General features: G+C 39.6%; 1 protein-coding gene across 2 annotated transcripts in view; it reads left to right on the top strand.

Annotated features, from left to right (window-relative positions):
• Positions 1 to 9,455, top strand: part of LOC122560140 (phosphoprotein associated with glycosphingolipid-enriched microdomains 1-like) — a 113,396-nt gene extending 103,941 nt beyond the window's left edge. For both annotated transcript variants that reach the window (XM_043710433.2, XM_043710432.2), the window contains exon 8: positions 1,234 to 9,455. In XM_043710433.2, coding sequence (XP_043566368.1) covers positions 1,234 to 1,737 — 504 coding nt within the window. In that variant the 3' untranslated portion in view covers positions 1,738 to 9,455. The remainder of the gene's footprint in view (positions 1 to 1,233) is intronic.
• The last annotated feature ends 11,124 nt before the right edge of the window (positions 9,456 to 20,579 follow it).

Below are 20,579 nucleotides of genomic sequence, written 5' to 3'. Positions count from 1 at the left end.
AGGAGCATTCCTGCTCCTCGGATACTGCCTGACCTGCAGTACTTTTCCAACACCACTTTAATCTAGACTCTGATTTCCAGCATTTGCAGTCCTCACTTTTGCCTATATCCCAGGTGGAATGATAAAGCAATATTGAATTTATACCGCAATACAAATGTTACTTCCTTGTTTTATTGTTTAGAACATAGAACCTAGATAGAACATAGAACAGTACAGCACAGAACAGGCCCTTCAGCCCACGATGTTGTGCCCTCCATTGACCCTCATGTATGCACCCTCAAATTTCTGTGACCATATGCATGTCCAGCAGTCTCTTAAATGTCCCCAATGACCTTGCTTCCATAACTGCTGCTGGCAACGCATCCCATGCTCTCACAACTCTCTGTGTAAAGAATCCGCCTCTGACATTCCCTCTATACTTTCCTCCAACCAGCTTAAAACTATGACCCCTAATTTAATTTATATCATTTACATACAAGATACTTGACGCAGTAACTCAGCTATAATTATTATTTTCCACATAATTGTTTTTTCTATTTATTCATGGGATGCATGCATCACTGCCTAAGCCAGCATTAATTCCCCTCCATAATAGCTCAGAGGGCAGTTAAGAGTCAACCCCATTGTTGTGTCTGGAGTCACACGTGGGCCAGACCAGGTAAGGATGACAGTTTCCTTCCATAAAGAACATTAGCAAACCAGATGGGCTTTTCCAACAACCAGCAATGGATTCATAGTCATTCATTGGACTCTTAATTCCAGATTTTTGTTGAATTCAAATTCTATCGTCTGCTATGGCAGGCTTCAAACCCGGGTCCCCAGAACATTACCTGGATTTCTGGACTAATAGTCCAGCAATAACGCCACTAGGCTGTTGCCTCCCCTGCATTATTGAGACAATAGGAATCATTGTTTTAAAATTGAGCCAGGTAAACATGACAAATTTGTAAGAATGTTTCTGTTATTTTAATAAGGCCTTAATTCCTCTCATTTAATATTGACAATCAATTAATAATAAACTGTAATAGATCATACGGATGTTTTAAGTAATTGTTCATCATTAATCACAAGCCCAGGATCAGGGCAAATGTCAGAGAGGAATTCTGATCAACTCCTGTGATATGAGACTTCATTAATTATGACTTCATATTCCACAAATTTTAGTTTTAAGTTATTTCCTCCTTGGAATCTATACCATCAAATTCTGTATCTGATATACATTTTCTCTTACAGATTGCAGCAATGTATTCCAAGGTGGTTAAAAAAGGTCCCAGAAAGGAAATACCATTATCACTGAATACAGGACTCCAAAAAGAAGGCAAGTTAAATCATCACTTCTGGTCAACTGGGAATTTAAATGAAGAAGAATCAGAATATGAGTCCATCAAGAGTCCCCGGTGGCACTCAGGCACTCAGATAACAGGGGATGAACCTGATTATGCCTCAGTCAATGAGAGGACCTGGGGAATGAAATTCAGAAATGAAGGAGGAGGAAGAGGAAGAGAGGAAGAAGAGGAGGAGGAGGAGGAAGAAGAACCTGACCCAGGCTACGAAGCAATTAACATAAAGTGGAAGAAAATTAATGTTGCTATTAAGAGTGGCAAAATACAGAAGATTGCGCGTGAGGCACAAACAGAAAACTATTATGAAAGCATCAATGAACTGCAGCAGAGCCGTACACATACACGAGTACTAACTTCAGGTGACGGCAAAGAGGTCTATGTAACAGGACTGTAAATGTGCATTTCAAAGGATGGAGCAAAACTCCACTTGCAGTTGTCGTTAAACTGACAAGTTCCTTTTTTTTAAAAGGAGGAAATCTGAGTTAATGGATAAGTTTGATCATTTTAGAAAATCCATGACTATTGCCTTATGCAATGGCAGACTTTTTAAGTTCAATGGCTGAAAAATAAACCACGTAATAGTATTGATCTACATATTTCCAATATTAATGGACATACACTTACCAGAACTTAGAGGAAATCAAATAACATAAAACACATTTTAATAACCATCACAAATATTGACAAAGGTTATTTCCTAATTAGTGTGTTGAATGTTAGTAACTTTTAAAGGAGAAAATAATGCTCATCGTGAAGAAGTAAATTTATGTAATTTACTCAACGCAATGGTCCCGACGTTCTGATCTCTGAATAGTTGGAGACTAGATGTACCCAACAACATGTATATCAGGACCATGCAAAAGTCCTGACACACTACGCAGCAATTGGCATGGAATATGAAGCTTAAAATGGGCAATTACCAAACACTGAAATCCTCTGACAAAGACCAAACTCTGCATTAGAGTTGGTGGGTTCCAACTGATTTACTTCTTTGAGTTAGCTAGGAAACGTTACAAGACTTAAACCTGCTGTAACTCCAGGCTAATTATACAACTGCATCTCAAACACTCAGTGACACCACAGTCACTCTCACAGACTCCACCATTCTCACTCCCAATCGATAACCCACAAGAACACACACTAGACCAGATCAGGTTCACTCCAAATCCACTCAACCTGTCACCCCCCCCTCTCCCTTCCTGCACTCTGAATCAGAAATCCCCCCACTCCTGATCCAACCCAGTCTCACACCACCCTATTTCATACACCAACATCCATGCAATGAATTAGGCAGCAAAACATATTCAGAAATTTACAGAGCTTATTGTAAATTTATGGTTTAGCACAAACATCAATTTCTACCTTTCCCTTCCCTGTCCAGAGCCAAAGTCTCACTGGGAAAGAACTCAGTTATTTGTTATTTTTTAAATCGACCTGTTCAGATGTTTTTATAACACCTCTGAAGTAGGTGGAACTTGAACTCAAGCCTCCCGGCTCAGAATCATTCCTTTGTGCAGACATTGGCCCCCAGTGAGCTTCCTCACAAGCTCTATGTCCACAGACCCCAACACTTGCCTCACTGTCAGGACATGGTTGTTCACCACCAATGAGGGAGCCTTTCCCAATTACAGCATTCCCTTCCACCAGATGACTAAGGAGTTAAACTCTGGGGAGGGTGGAAGGAGGGCAGGGGTTTCACACAGACTCAGCGTAAACTTTTTGGATGAGAATTTAGGAGGCACAATTAGTAAGTTTGCTGATAGCAGCAACATTGGTGGTATAGTAGACAGTGAAGAAGGATTACAAAGGGATCTTGATCAATTGGGTCAATGGGCTGAGGAGTGGCAGATGGAGTTTAATTTGGATAGATGCAAGGTATTGCATTTTGGTAAAACAAACAAAGGCAGGGCTGGTATGGTTAATGGTAGGGCCCTGGGTAGCATTGCCAAACACTAGAGAGACTTAGGGCTTCAGGTGCATTGTTCTTTGAAAGTTGCATCACAGGTAGAGTGGTTGAGAAGGTGTTTAGCACGCTTGACTTCATTGCTCAGGGCACTGAGTACAGGAGTTGGTATGTCATCTTGCAGTTGTACAGGATGTTGGTGAGGCCACTTTTCAAATAATGCATACAATCCTGGTCGCCCTGCTATAGGAAGAATTTTATTAAGTTGGAGAGGGTCCAGAAAAGGTTTACCAAGATGTTGCTAGGACTTGAGCTATGAGAAGAGGCTGCATAAGCTGGAACTCTTTCCACTAGAGCATAGGAGGTTAAGGGATAATCTCACAGAAGGTTATAAAATCATGAGGGGCAATGATAAGGAAATAGCAAAGCTCTTTTCCTTAGGATGGGGGAATTCAAAATTAAAGGACAAAGGTTTAAGCTGAGAGGAGAAAGATTTAAGAGATCTGAGGGGCAACTGTTTCACATAGAGGGTGGCTTCTATGTGAAATGAACTGCCAAAGAAAGTGATAGATGCAGGTACAGTTACAAAATTTAAAAGGCATTTGGGTGGGTAAATGAATAGAGGTTTAGAGGTTATGGACCAAACACAGGCAAATGGGGATAGTTTAGTTAGGAAACTTGATTAGCATGGATGAGTTGGACCGAAGGGTCTGTTCCCGTGCAGTATGACTGTGAGAAGTTGGGGCATTGCCATTGCACCATAATAGCCCTTATAACTCAGCTTTTTTTGAATTTTTTTCTCTCCAGAGATGCTATTGTGCACCTCAGTATTTTTTTTGCCATAACCATGTTTCTAGTTAAGAGAACAATTTACAAACACAGCCATCAGGAACAGTGCAATGATAAAAGCGAGAGAAAAGTAGGGAGAAGGAGGGTCCGAAATTAAAATGGAGTTGGAGGAGGGAATAATGCATTCCACCATGCACTATTCACTTCCTCTCTTTAAGGGCATGTTGGTGTGAATGTAGCCAGAGAAAAGAGGAGAAATCAGCTTTTAAATACCAAAATCCAATGAGCATTACTTTCTCTCAATCAACTTTGGAGCTGTCCTGTTTGCTCCTAAAATGGACCTGCATATCTAACTCTGACAGCCTCTCTTACCTTTAGAGAAAATTGTAATTATCCAAGAGTATGTAGCTACGGAAACAAAATCAGATCCCCAGTGTTAGAGAGGGAGTCATCCTCCTTCGAGAACCTTCAACAATTTTTCAGTCGAGGCATTATTGAAACTCTTATTAAAACATTCTGATAGTTGATGATCAGATCTATCCTCTTTAGCTTATAGATGTCCTTCCATTCCGCCTTCTCCTTTAAACTGGCTCAATCTAACCTAAGCCTTTTTATCATTCACACTTTTTGTAGAATGTGTATTATCACAAGGACCAATTATCTTTGGAGCATTCTATTCGGATTCTTTTTCTTGTCTATTTTACGTGTAACACTTCCTCCAAGACCTTAGACAAATGGATCCCATACCACACCAACATCATCAATGAGAGCCAGAGATTATCACTCTACTTATTTCCTTTGGCTCCCATGTTAGTGAGCAACATTTCTCATTTTCTCCCACAAGGAATACCACAACTAGAAAATCCATCACAAAGATTTGCATGCAGCGCATCACTAAAAATGATAAATGTCACAATATTGAGATCACCCAAAGCTGAGAACTTCAGCCTATACATCGCTACTTTAGTTTTTGTTAAAGTTATATTTGTTGTTAAGGTATCATCCGCCTTTGGATTTTTCATGGCCAGACTAAGCTTCAGCACAGCAAAACTTGCATCTGGTCTGGTCTGTGAGCCTTACCAATTCAACTGTTTAATGATGCTCCTCAGCTATTCCATCTCATCCTCATCTTTCTGTCCAGATTTAGTATGACTAATTGCAATATAATTGGCATTGTTGAAGTATGATTCTTGTAGAATTACATTTGGCTCACCCTGCTTAATTTCCAAACGCACATTTTTCCCAATTTGACTGATATTTCCTTCGTAGTCAAAATGGGATGCACCATCCCAACTCTTCCCCCTTCCCACAAAAAAAGAAAGTTACTTGCATCGTAAAGATGCCTGGAAGATTTCCATTATTTTACCATTAGATTGTCAGGTCCACCTTCATTTATGAGCACCCTGAAGTTAACTGAGCTGGCCTTTCTGATAAATACCCGTGAAGTACCATTTAACCCATAAATGCATTTGTTTTCTTTCCTGTAATTCTGGTGCTTCTTCTGCGGCCTGTAAAACTACTTTCCCCTTGAGCAGCTTGCCCAGAAGCAGTGCTGCTTTGATATCTATGCAGCTTCACAGATTTGAAAAGATGTTAAAGTAGTTAAAACATATTTGAAAATTTCCTTTCCAGATTCAGAAAAGTCTCCCATAAGCCCTCTTGTCCATAGACATTCCATAATAGATGTAGCTATCAACCTAGCCTTGGCTTTATAGGTCCCATCTGGGAAGAGGTTACTTTGTAAATCCACCTGTGTGAGAATGCAAGTTAGTCACTATCATCAACCTTCCAATAGATGCTGGATTCTTTCCACTTCTGTAACTCCCTTAGTTTAATCCTTTGCATGATATGTATCTTCCATTCCACTAGTAGCCTCAAACACTTTGCGATCGTGGGAATTTCTCCTATTATCTATCATTTGAGAAAGCTCTCCATTAACCATGCTACCCAGTTGCTTTGTCTGGCTGCAACCTTTTCCCAGGTTGAAATCTCTCTGCACTACTCCTAACAGGATGTCTGCGAAACATTTGAGCAGTTACATATTTGAAGTATGTCATGAAACAGGTAGTTCTGAGAATGATCATGATAAGAAACGTCTGTGCCAGTTGACTGAAACCTTAAGTTGGCCCATGTGTATTTTAGTTGCTGACATTGACAGAAAACTATGTGTGACCTTTTCCACTTAAATATATCCCCCAAATCAGTACTAGAACTGTTTTCTAGTTCTTCACTATCATATTCCCTGCTGCAAATCCACAACCCTCACTCCTTGTCCCTTATATTGAACATTTAGCCAATTCTTATATTTTCCCATAGAATTACCTGCACATCTGGCTATCATGGCCACCCTCAGTCATCTAACTTTGCTGGCCAGTAAACTACACTCAAACATGCCTGTATCTATGGCAGATGGGAGTTGAACTTGGACTTTCTGGCCCAGAATCAACTTTGCAATCAACAGAGCTTTCTTTCTGCACCTTAAAGGGACCTGCATTTCTAACTCTGACATGAAACCCTCCAAACTGAAAGCCAACCCTCCCCCCCCCCAACAGGACCCAACTTGGCAGCCCCCAACTAACACCACCAATCCACCAACATACCCTAAACATGTATACAATTACCTGACAGCCCAGCCTCCTGGCACTGAGGATTATGGAGTTTGATCAGAAGATCTGGGTCCAATACTAAAATTTATGCTGGTTTATGCCACAATCTTGCCATGGTGACTTGCAGCCAAATGATCTGTGCCAGTCATTTGATGGCACCAAAATCTAAAAACTTGTATAAATCAAGTGTGAATACAAAGTCATCAATGTGGGTGGAAATAATGGAGCTGCTGCTCCTGCTATTATAGGTGGGTTAAGCTTAGTGCAGGTCAGTTTTTTTTTAAATTATGGGAGTATAACAATGAAATTCCAAAAATCTCAGTTAATCCTCCATTACTCAAATAAACCAGGAAACAGCAGGAAAAAATCTGGAACAGTTCAGAATGAATTACTGTCCATATCAACGAGTTGTAGAAGAGTCTGGTGGACCTATCTTGAAAGAAACACAAAAACGGAGGGAATTTACATGAAGCTGTGATTAGATATGAAATCTAAGCAAAACAGTTCCACATGCAATTTCCTATGAGAGTGGGAATTGGGGAGGAGAAGGAGAAGTTGCACTTACATAGTGGCACAGAGACCTTCCAAATAACTGTGGGCTGATTGTGCTGGAACTTCCCATTATTCACTATCAGGACAGTGTCATTTGATTAGATTAGATTCCCTACAGTGTGAAAACAGGCCCTTTGGCCCAACCAGTCCACACCGACCCTCTGAAGAGTAACCCACCCAGACCCATTTCCCCCTGACTAATGCAGCTAACACTATGAGCAATTTAGCATGGCCAATTTATACCTGACCTGCACATCTTTGGACTGTGGGAGGAAACCGGAGCAAACCCATGCAGACACAGGGAGAATGTGCAAACTCCACACAGACAGTCACCCGAGGCTGGAATCGAACCTGGGACCTTGGTGCTGTGAGGCTGCAGTGCTAACCACTGAGCCACCGTGTTACTAAATCTTACTCTCTGAAAAGGTTTGAAGTAATCCTTATAATGCAGATCAACAATCCTAAAAATGATCTACCTCCTTAAATTGTAAGTTTTGTTTCCACCTTTACAGGATTTAAAAGTTTGAGGTTCTATTTTTGAGAGGCTCAGCAAATTCATGTTTTCACAGCCTCTTTTCAAAATTAAAGTTAAAAATCACACAACACCAGGTTATAGTCCAGCAGGCTTATTTGGAAGCACTAGCTTTCAAAGCACTGTTCCTTCATCAGGTGGTTGTGGAGTATAAGTGCAGGGTGGCATGGTGGCTCAGTGGTTAGCATTTCTGCCTCACAGTGTCAGGGACCCTCGATGGAGTCCCACCTCGGGCAACTGTCTGTGTGGAGTTTGCACATTCTCCCCGTAACTGCATGAGTTTCCTCCCACAATCCAAAGATGTTCAGGTTAGGTGGCCATGCTAAATTGCCCACAGTGTTAGGTGTGTTAGTGAGGGGCAAACATAGGGGAATAGGTCTGGATGGGTTACTCTTCGGAGGTTCAGTGTGGACTTGTTGGGCTGAAGGGCCTGTTTCTGTACTGTAGGGAATCTGTGAAGATCATAAGGCACAAAATTTATAGCAAAAGTTTACAGTGTGATGTAACTGAAATTGTATGTTGAAAAAGACCTGGATTGCTTGTTAAGTCTCTCATCCAAAATTAAAGATCTTTTTCTCAAGCATGAATTTGCTTGTGAATAAGTGATTATTGTGGACAACATTGCAATCTTATTTTTATACAGTTTATAGCATGATATGACATTTTTAAATTCTTATTAGATTTGTCATATAGACGAGCTAAATAAAAGTACTCTTTAACAAAATACATTCAACGAATCAACATCCAGACCTACATTCAAATAACCTACAGGTTTGCAGCTATACTTTGCAAACTATTTCATGTACTCAAGCAGTCCTTCCATTTCCTGTTGTGGTCAACTTGAAAACTCACAACGTATTTACATTGGCTGAAATATTAAACTGTCATATTCTATTGTTGAAATTTGCTTTGAAACATTTGCTTCCAATAAAAAAAGTTTTTGTTTATCATATCATAATATTTCTTAAAGATACATCTGCTCATTTCTGTTGAAATAGCGCATAAAAGCACAAGTTGTTTTATATATCACACCACAAGCTGTGTTAGAATAAGTTCAACAGTAAAGTTTACTTTGGATAGTTGCATAACAGTGTAGGAGAAAGAATAACAATATCAGTCAGACTATCTTAGATTTTCAATCATTTATTCAAACTTTATTGCAAGTCAGATTGCTAATATTGTGGCTGAGTCCACATTATGATTTTAAAAATATATGGGGCAAATATTAGTCAATTAAGGCGATACATTTTGATAATATTGTGTCTGTGTTCTTTTAAATTATTAATTATTTAATATAGGCTCTTGAAATATGAGACAAATAAATTCATGTATTTAAGTTTTGGGGCTGTAGATTTTAAACAGGTAATCATTGTCCACACATATACCTCAATAACATATGAATATTGTACAATAAATGTTATTTTTATGTTTCAGATTTTATGTTTTACACTCAGATTAACATTCACAAACTATTTACATATTTGTACAAGTTGTGTTTTGGTAATTTTATCAAAGATTTTTTTAATGTCTAAAAGTGCATGCAACTAAGCTGAAAAGTTGCTACGGCAAATAAATTATGACTGAGAGCTTAAATTAGACAAGGGTTGGATTAATTAAGGAAATATAAACAGAGTACTATGCCAGATATCTGAAGGCATGTACCATCTGGAAAGAATACTGCAACAAAATGCTGATAGAAACCAAGAAATAAAATGACAATGCAAAAATCAGCAGCTGTTTGTTGTTTTAATATGAAACAGGAATATTTTATTTGATATGTTGACTTTTAAAATATCACTCATCTCTGCCTATTAAATAAGTAAATCTATGTATTAATACTTAGATTATTTATAGACAAACAATATAACTAATGTTATCTTAATGTCTTTTGAAAGATGTTCTTATTGCAGTTTAAGAAACATAGTAAAAATTAAAACCTATGTTGTTTTGCCTGGCTCTGCAGCAAATAGCAACCCAAGTAACAATGGAGAGGTGATGCACTGCTTTAATGATAGCAAAGTACTGTATGTGTATTAATTACATATCAGTATAAAAGAAAAGTCTTTTTAATAAGTTACCACTCTTTGTTTGCATATTCTTTTATAGGATGTAAATCTTCTTGGCGAGGTTCAGTGTTGCTCATCCCTACTGCTGCAGTCCATGTGATGTAGGTACACCAATGTTGCTCTTAGGAAAGGAGTTCCATAATTTTCACTGAGCAACAGTGAAAGAACAGTGATATAGTTCCATGCCAGGATAGTGTGTGAGTTGAAGAAAAGTTTGGAGGTGGTTGTGTTCCCATATGTTGGTGCCTTTAACCTTTTGTGTATTGTGTTGGTGGCAGAGAGAGTCAGTGATTAAGAGGGTGGATGATGTGTAAATTAAATTGACTGCTTTATTCTGGTTGAAGTTGAGCTCTTGACTGATATTGAAGTTGCACTTTTCCAGCCAAGTGCTTCATATTCCATCACACTCCTGCCTTGTATGTGGTGAATTGGTTTCTGGGAGTCAAAAAGTGAATCACTCACAGAATTCCCAGCCCCTCGCCTGGTCTTATAGCCACAGTGTTTATATGGCTATTCCAGTTGAGTTCAATTCTCTTTGTTTAATTTGAACTAAGGCTGTAATGAGGTCAGGAACCAAATGATGTTGGTGGGCCCAAATTGACCATAGGTAAGCAGTTTATTGCTGTCTGAGTGCTACTTGATACAATTGACAATTGCACTTTCATCACTTTGTTGATGTTGGTAAGTAAACTGAACTGTAGCTGAGTGATAGCACTTCTGTCTCTGGGTTAGAAGACAGTAGATTATCCAAACTGATAGATTAATACAGTAATGGTGGAGGGGTGCTGAAGGATGTGTCTTTTTGATGAGACTTTAAATCAATAGGGATTTCTTCTGTTTTCTAGCCAGTATATATCCCTCAATACACACATTCAAAAACAAAATGATTAAATATCCAATTATTTATCTCTTTGTGTGGCCATGTGTGTATATTGCATTTGGGACTACACTTCAAAATGATTATAATGCATTGTGGGAAATTCAGAGATTGTGAAAGGCACTTTATCAATGCAAGTTCTTTATCTACATTTATTATAAAATAAACACCAATCCAGAACCTTGTTACAGTTGAAAAATCCTTTTTGTAACACTCTCAATTCATTTGTTACAATATTTGTTGAAAGGTATTCAATGCAATTTCTTTATAATCCATCAAAGGAACAAAACCAATAAATAAAACATGGGAAACTGCATTTTGTCACTGCCAATTTCCCAAGCTATGGTTAAGCCTTTTATTTGATGATTATTTTTAAAATGGAACAATAAACATACCCAACATGCTTTTAAAGGTGAATGAATATTGTATCACCACATGACCAAACTGCTCAGTATGCAAAGATAAAGGTGATGAAAGCTGAATCTTATCTATATTAAGCCGCATTAAGCCCTGAAATTACATGGAATACTAACAGAATAATTCTAAACACAGTTTTTCCAGAGAGGCAAGAATCAATTTATTTTAAACAAGAAAAAAGAATGATTAACCCATAAAAGAATTGTGCTCTGATATTCAATGGCATAGTTCCAGAGCTAAAATGCATTCCTGAATGTACTGAAACAACGAAACTTACTCACAGAACTGAATTTACATAAGTAATTATAAATATTCTAAAGTGCATTTATGTTTAGTTTTCAACAAAAAAAAATGCAGTCCAGAGAACTGTGGCAAAATAAAAGTCATTAAAAGCAATTTAATATTCTCTTCCCTGAGGCATAATTTTCATTTATTAATACTTCTTCGCTATGCTATTAAAAGCTACATCCTGTCCACTGAGGAAATCAGATTCAGCTTTACCATGAACATGATGGCATTTACAAAGTTCTATTTAACAATGTGAATTTCAACTAATTATTGAAACTGTAATTTACAATCAAGATTTATCAATATATCAGTACAGAATGTAATTTTTATTTCAAGTTTAGACATTTTGATGACTTGTCACACAAGACAAAAATGTGATTTGTTCCTGTTTCTGAGTATTTTTGGGTATGTGATTCCTAATCAGCCTGTGTCTGAAGCAGGTACCATGCAACCATGCAAGTATCATGCAGCTCCTCAATTGAGTGATTGTAGCATTCAGTCACTTGTGGCCCATGGTGCTGACTGACTGAATGCCTAAGTGGAGACCCAGAGGTTTGTATAATTAATGCAAATCAGCTATTCCAGGCCTCTTAGAGGTGACTTCATTCTCTTAAAATGGACCTGAAAGTTGCAAGGTGATAACTATCTTGTCGGGTATTGATGTAAAAGAAGTACCCCAAACAGAATGAGAGGGAAAAGGGGGAGTTACCAAGTTTCAGCTGTGACAGTGGTGGTCAAATAAGGTAGGAGGTCAAGAAGCAAGAGGCCAGTTTCTGCAGGAAGCAACGCACCTGAAGGAACACTTTTAGCTTCTCACAGTGGCCTTTTTTTTACTTTAAAATGAAACTTTATATTTTAATTATTAAATTAGGATCAGGAGAGGAACCGATCAACCTTCTATTTGCCTGTTTCAAGCCAAATCCCTCATTTTTTTAATCAAAATAAACCGTTGTAAATATTCACCCAGTCAGGCAGCATCTATGGAAAAAGAAACAGGGAAATATTTCACGTAAATTACCTTTAAGAAGACCCTTTTTATTTGTTGTTGATGGTGGTGATGTTACATTTACTGCCCATTCATAGGTGTCCTGAGAAATAAAAAACTTTAAGTGGCATCATGTATGAACTGCTACCTGTCATACAGGTCATTAGCACCATGACCTGAATGTTTTCAGAACCATAGACTTAGCATTGACCAATATACTAGGCTGTGTCCTAATGTTACATGGGGATCAGGTTGAACACTGACAATGACTGTGGGACTTTGGAAAAGGTTAGGTAGTATTGTCCACTCAACTGGAGCTGCAACTTGTTTTATTTTTTAATTACTTCACCATTTAAGGTTTCCCTTTTTTAAAAGGAATTTTTGGTTTTAGTGTTTAGTTAATAAATTGGCTCAACGCGGATCCAGGACTAGACCCACAGATCATCACCTTGCGACATACCTCTGTCTTAGAGATGCAGGTTGTCCCTGTCTGTCCCTGCACATCTTTTGTCAGGTCTGAAATGCTTTCTGTATTCTTCTCTGAAGTATTCCTCTGTGTTGAGTGTTGCGAGAAGGTGTGCAGGGTTTGCACCTGTCATCCACTGCTGCTCAGTATGTTGTGTGTGAGTTCAATCACGCCTGAAGTGGTCAGTTGTGGATAGGAATATCAACTTCCTGGTTTTATTAGAAGTGTCTTGTTTAAAAAAAAGCAATTTTGAGATTATTGCACCCCTGCAATTATTTACAGATTATATGGATATGTCCTACACTACAACAGAGACTATTAAGAGCACAGTAGCTCCCTGTCTGTCTCCTACAAACTTATCTTTACTCTGACTAAGTCTCTGTGATATTATTGTGTGCTTACTACACTCAACTATCAGTAAGGGTGACACAGTGAATGTGGAGGCCAATTTCTGCTCTTACTTTGAGGATGTCTCCATTGCAATCTGTAGCATTACACAGTAGAGGAGTCAATTAGCTCCGTTGGCTAGATGGTCACTTTGTAATGCAAAGTGATGCCAATACTGTGGATTCAGTTCCTATGCCAGCTGAGATTACCATGAAGGACTCTTCTTCTTAACCTCTCCCTTCTTCTGAGGCACGGTGACCCTCAGGTTAAACCACCAACAGTTATTTCTCTCTGGGACAATAGCCCTATGGTCCAGTAGGACTATGGGACTTTACCTACAGTATCACATGCAATAGATTTTGAACAGATCAAGCAATTCAAGATGCTTAGCCATCAGCAACAGCAGAATAATATTCAACTACAATTCATAACCAATAAAGCCCAGGTTTTGCTCATCTTACCATTCCCACCAAACTAATGGATCAATGAAGATGGAGTTGAACATGCCAGTGCAGTGCTGAAAATGTGTTGCTGGAAAAGCGCAACAGCTCAGGCAGCATCCAAGGAGCAGGAGAATCGACGTTTCGGGCATGAGCCCTTCTTCAGGACCTGGCAGTGCACTACCTGGCATACTTATAAATGAGATGTCAAGCAGGTGAAGCTAAAACATAGGTTAACATGGATGGCAAACAATAAAATGCAATAGGCAGAGATAAAGGATCCCATAACAAGTGAATCAGATTGAAGCTCCATAGTCCATTCTCATTGAGTTATAGATGGTGGTGGACAGTTATGCATCTCATTGGAGAAGGAAAATTCACAAATGTTTCTATCCTCACTAGTGGAGGAAGCCCATTTTGCACATCAGTGCAAAAAGACAAAACTGAAACATTTGCAAGAATCTATATTCAGGCATGCAAATTGGACAATACACCTCAACCTCAATCTTCGGTCCCCATCACAAATGCCTGCTTTCAGTTAATTTGATTCACTCCACATGATGTGAAGAAATGCCTGAAGATACTGAATACTGCAAAGGCTGTGGGTCCTGACAACATTCTAGTAATAGAACTGAAGACATGTGCTCCAGGACTACAATATCTATAGCCAAGCTGTTCCAGTACAGTTACAACACTGCCATTTACCCAGCAGTGTAGAAAATTGCCCATGTGTGTTCTGTCCACAAAATTCAAGAGAAATCTCACTTGGCCAATTACAACTCCATCAGTCTGCCCTCAATTCTGAGCAAAGTGATAGAAGGTGTCATCAACAATGATGTGATAAGCATGTTCTCAAAAATACTCTGCTCCCGATGCCCAGTTTGGGTTCCACTAGGATTAGTTAGCTCCTGGCCTCATTGCAGCCTTGGTCCAAATCTATCCAAAAGAGCTGAACTCAGGAGGAGAAGTTAGGGTTACTGTCTTTGTCATCAAAACACTTGCAGCACTGTGAGTCTACCTACACCAAACGGACTGCAGCAGTTCAAGAAGGCAACTCACCAACACCTTCTCATGGGTAATTAGGGATGGGCAATAAATGCTTGCCTAACTTATCCCGAAAGGTGGAAGGTAATCCTCCATCCACTGTCAGTCAGGGGATCATGGTCATATAAGTCATAAGCTCAGTCTGTAAGCAGTCCACCAGCTTGGTCTGGTCAATGGTCTGCTCAATCCAGTCACAATCAGGTGGTATGTCTGACTACAGTTCATGGTGGCCAGCAGTCAGTCTTATAGGACCATCAGAAGTAGTCAGGGAATTGCGTGTCGTCAGTTGGGTGAACTGCAGACTCAGTGCTCAGGATTCTGGTCAGTGATGTCTAGGGGCTATTCCTTTAAGGCAATTATGAGGAACACAACCCTGGGATTCTGTGCATTAATTGGTGGGGAAGATACAAAGAAGTTGTCAGAGTAATGGGGAGCTTGTTGCCCATAGGGCATGGGACAGTCAAGGCAGTGGTAGGAGAAACAACATCTGACGAGTTGGGAACAAGAACAATGATGTGGATGAAGGGCACGGTATAAAGGGGGTTTGTGATACAGTAACAGAGAGCTTTGTTAGGTACAGGAGGAGTTATTGGCAGTGACTACGACCATAACTTCCACAGGAGAGGCATGCAGGACCACAAATGGCATCAGTAAGGCATAATGTTGGGGCTTGGAGGGCAATCAGGAAGGTTGGAGGTAAAGTTCAATGTATTGGGTCTCCATATGGGGAGATGAGTGTTAATGGGCTGTCAGGACAGTGCAAAGTAATACAGAACAAGGAGACAATGGAGAGTACCTGATGAACAGGCAGAGCCTGGCATGGACAGTGTCCCACATAAACTATGTTCCTTGCATCACTTGCTGTTCACTAGACGTTAACTGCAACTGGTAAATAACTAGGATAAAGCCCATGGTGTGTGAATTCTGTATCAATTTGAAAGCATAGGATCCATACCTGCTAAACATTAGGACATTGAAGTGGCAAATATATTACTCATACATTAATCATATTTAATTTGAAATCAATATATTGTCCATTTGCAATGCAATGGATGCAGAGTGAACGTTTTTAGGGTTCAAATCTTGATTTAAGACACTTTGCTTCATGCTATTGGTCCTTGAAAAATGGACATTGGCATGTCAATGATCTGGACAGGTTTCTTGAAATGGTGTAATAATTGTTAATATCCAAATAACATGGAAATGTTAAATGTATGATTTTATAAAAATGGTTATATTTTAAACCATCTATTTAATGCAAAGATAGAATGAAGTTATACTTTAGAAGGCAATCAGACAGCAGGAAGACACTTAACCTAAATTTTTAAAATATATTTTTATTGAAAAAAGATGGAAAAAAATGTTTTTTTGAATATTACAGCAAATACAAAGCCAAACAATTCAAACCAATGTTAAAAAACAAACCAACTAATTACATAGATAAATAAAAAATAATTAATAATTGAGCTAAAAAAGGAAAATCTTAACAGTAATAATAATAATAACAATAACACAGCTCAATGAAACAAAGCAATAGTCCTCAATCATTGAGCATATAAGTTTATACATATTCATATGTTCATAGTTCCTCCTCGCTGGATAACAGATTCATTACATAGATTTGTCATGGCTATACAAAGGCTGTTATTAGTATGGGGAACAAATCCGTATCCAGGTAGTTCAAAAAGGGCTGCCATGTCTTATAAAAATTCTCAGTTTCATGGTGCACTATACTTGTAAGAAAGTCCAAGGGGATGTGCTGCATGACTAGCTTATGTCTGCCAGCCAGCCCCGGGGGATTTTCTGACACCCATCCTAATAGAAAGTTCTTTCTTACACAAAGAGTGAGGTTACTGAAAAGCCTTTTTTTTGTGTGTATCTAATGAACGTGAATTAACAAAGCCAAGAAGAAGAGATAGTGGGTACATCTCTATTTCGCCGACCACAGCGCTCCAGTATGCCCGTAGTCTGTGGCAGGACCAAAGACAATGAGTAAGCGTGCCCATGCTCAGTCTACATTTAGGACACATTGGAGATGCTCCCGCTTTAAATTTAGCAAGGCATTCTGGAGCCAAATGGACCATGTGGAGAATTTTCAATCGCAAGGCGTGAGTCCTGTTGCAAATTGAGATGCTTCTTGCATTTTCCCAGATATCCTCCCATATTTCAGAAGAGATCTCAACGTTTAGCTCCCTCTCTCATACCTTACAGAGACATTCGGTCTCATCCAAGAGATCCACTCCCAATAGATGATAAGCGTTGCTAACAGATAATGTACCCTGAGCACTCAACACCTTCTTCTACATGTCAGTCCTATAAGGATCAGTTGGAAGTGTGGTCTGTTTTTGTATGAAGTTTCTAATTTGGAAAAAATGAAAGAGGTCCCTACTGGACAATTCGTATTTCTGAACTAACTCAAATAAATCACCCAGGCAAGACATGCCTATACGTTAAATCCAGAGTCCATTATCCCTGGCTGAAAACCCGGCATACCAACTATGGGTATCAAAAATGATGTTTTGGCAATATTGCCCTCACCCTGACGCATTGCCCTTGACAGTATTGATGGCCATTGGGCTATGGCAACAGTCCTTAACTGTTCTCATTTTTTCCAAGAACAGCAGGCTAATAAGGAGTGTCTTGCCTGAGATGCTTCGATGTCCAACCAAAATGAGTGTGGGTTCTCCCAGGCCCAATCTTTCACGTAACACAGCAACAAGCTTAATTGATAGTTTTTGATATCTGGGAGACCCACTCCTTGCAAACTGTAAGGTAACTGCAATTTGGTCAATTTAATTAGGGGTCACTTGTGATACCGGATAAAAGAACTGGACCAGCTGTTCAGTCTTCTAAGTATTCGCTCAGTGAAAAGCAGAAAAAGCATTCACATAGGATACAACAGGTGGGCCAGAATGTTCATTTTAATGAGGGCTATCTGACCTAACCAAGAGATTGGAAGCACCTTCCATCTACAAAGGTCCTGGCTTGATTCTGTCGAATAAATGGGCAAAATTGGTTTTAAATAGCCGATCAAAAATGGGAATAATATATATATATCTAAATAGAAAAAGCCCTCCTGTGACCATCTAAAGGGGAACCGAGATCCACCCTCAGGATCAGGCATTCCCAGGAGACCACCTGTGGGCATGGCCTCTGATTTCGCAAAGTTGATTTTTATAACCCGAGAAGCCACCAAATAGATTGATGCATTGTATCAGGTGTGGCACTGAGACTTTTGGGTTTGGTAAGAAGACAAGATCACCATCAACATACAATGCGATCTTATGTGACTTCATCCCCACTTCTGGAGCGATTATATTGGGATCCCTACGTATTGCCTCCACCAGCAGTTTGATCACCAATGTGCAAAGCAAAGGTGATAAGGGACAGCCCTGTCGACTGCCCCAACAAATAATAAAATTGCTTTTCCACACACCATTGGTGAGGACTGCAGCAAGAGAGTCACTATACAAAACCTCCACCCATCTGATAAAGGTCTCGCCCAGGCCAAACTGCTTCAAAGTATGGAAAAGATATGGCCACTCGACCTGTCAAATGCTTTTTACGCGTTTAAGGAGATCACCAATCCCTGCTGATGTACTTGAATAATGTTAAGTAATTCCTGATATTATCCGCTGATCTGCGACCTTTTATGAACCCTGTCTGGTCCTCCTTAATAATGGAGGGCAGTACAGTTTCTAGCAGGGTCTTAGATAGGATTTCGAAATCAATATTCAGGAGTGAAATGGGCCTATGGGAACCGCAGTCCTCTGCGGCCTTCCCTTTTTTAAGAATGAGAGAGATGTTCGCCTCACTTAGAGATGGCGGGAGGAGGCTACAACTACATGAGTCATTAAACTTACTAAGCATAAACCCTGAAAATATACTTATGAATTCCTTATAGAACTCACTGGGGAGCCTGTCAGGATCCGGCACTTTTCCATTCTGGAGCTGCCTCACAGACTCCTGCACCTCTTGCTCTGACAATGGGGCATTGAGGAGAGATTCTTGTTCAGGGATCGCTCCCCGAAGATCCAAATTCTTAAAAAAAGGCTCCATCCTAACCCGCCCACCCTCACAGCTTTCATATTGGTATAGTTCAGAGTAACGTTTCTGAAATGCTGCATTAATTCTTTTAGATTAGGTTAAATTTCCAGTGTCTTCCATGATCGCGGTAATGGCTTGGGAGCATTCCTTTTCCTGGCAAGGTACGCTAAGTACTTGCCCAGCTTATCCTCATGCTCAAACAACCTTTGACTTGCAAATATATGCTCCTTCTTGGCTGTCTGTGTGAGCATGGAGTTCAGCATACACCGAAGCGTTCTGATCCTCACCAGTTTAGCCAGCCAGGGTCTGTCAAAGTATGCCTTTTCAGCTGCTTTCAGACGTGTCTTGAGCAAGCGTTGCTGCTCACCCATCTGGCACTTCTTACTGGCTGATAGGAAATAACCAATCCCCTAGCATAGGCTTTAGCTGTTTCCTAAAGAATGGATGGGTGACTGGCCGAGCCTGAATTAATATCTAAAAAAAACCCTGAATTCAGTAGAAAAGAATTTGATAAACTTGCTATTCTTGAGGATGAAAGGGTCCAATTGCCAGTGCCTCAAGCCTACCACTTACTTCTAACCATTAAATACACTGGGCCATGATCAGAAATAGTCATATTGCCAATTGTACATTACGCCACAAAGCCCAATATGCTGCGGGGGTAAAATAAAGATCAATCCTGGCATAGCATTTATGTGGGGTTGAAAAGAACGTGAAGTCCCTGCTAGTAGGGTGAAGGTGCCTCCAAACATCTACCGACCCTAATTCAGCACACAAATCTCTTAACTGTTTAGATCATGGAGAAGATATCGGCAGGCCTTTGGGCAATTGAAATCCCCTCCTATGATAATATGTTGAGACGCAAGGTTAACCAGTCTAGAAAGTATGTCTGTCAAGAACTTAAGGGGGTGGGCTGGGGGAGAGTAAACATTCAAGATCCCATATTCTTCCCCATGTATCAAAGCGTTAAGGATTACAAATTGCCCGTGTGTGTCTTTATTGCACTCTAACAACTTAAATGGGAGATTCTTTCCAACTAAAATAGCCACTCCTCTATTCCTCATATTGAAAGATGAAAAATAAACTTGGTCATACCCATACTGTTGCAGTTTCAAATGGTCTGCATCATTCAGGTGTGTTTCTTGTAATAAGGCAACATTCACCCTCTCCCGTTTAAGACTGGAATGTACCTTCTTCTTCTTGACTGGCTAATGACTCCCCTTAATGTTCCAGGTGCACCACTTAAACACATCGTTAGCCATAACCTTCTCTACCACCGTTTAGACTTCAAAGAGGAAGAACCTGAATTATAGATCACTGAGCTTTAATGCAAAAGAATCTACAAAACCCATAGACTAAAATAAGTACAGCCAACAAATCTACAAAGCTTACAAAAACTATATACAGGAAAAACAGGAAAACAAAAATTGCCAAAGGCACTGATTGGAGGAATTTACCCACCCTCCCCAACCCCATTCAAAGGGGGTACCAACATGTCCCACAACCTACTAACCATCCCAGCTGCCATCTCAACTCCTACCAGCTAGGGTCGCACCACATACTCGGTAAAGAAAGAAAATACCAAGAGCAAGGTTAGTACAATAGACAAGTAAACTAAAAATAAATATGTCACCCATCCCTTAACATAACTTGGAGATTAAAGATAAATACTCTATCCATCCCAGACATCATTATTACCAGAAAGGAGACTCCACCAAGTCCTTTTTAAAGAAGAACCAACCTGAACAGTTCTGTCCTCTATGCCTATTCAGCCAATTGACTTAAGTCAACATTTCCACAAAGTTCTACGCTTTCTCTGGTGAGTCGAACAAATGTA

Source organism: Chiloscyllium plagiosum, unplaced genomic scaffold, assembly GCF_037043375.1.
Source record: "Chiloscyllium plagiosum isolate Xiang-an unplaced genomic scaffold, Cpla_swu_hap1 HiC_scaffold_15, whole genome shotgun sequence".
Lineage (NCBI taxonomy): Eukaryota > Metazoa > Chordata > Chondrichthyes > Orectolobiformes > Hemiscylliidae > Chiloscyllium > Chiloscyllium plagiosum.
Note: the sequence above shows the minus strand (reverse complement) of the source record. Positions and strands in the feature narration are given on the sequence as shown.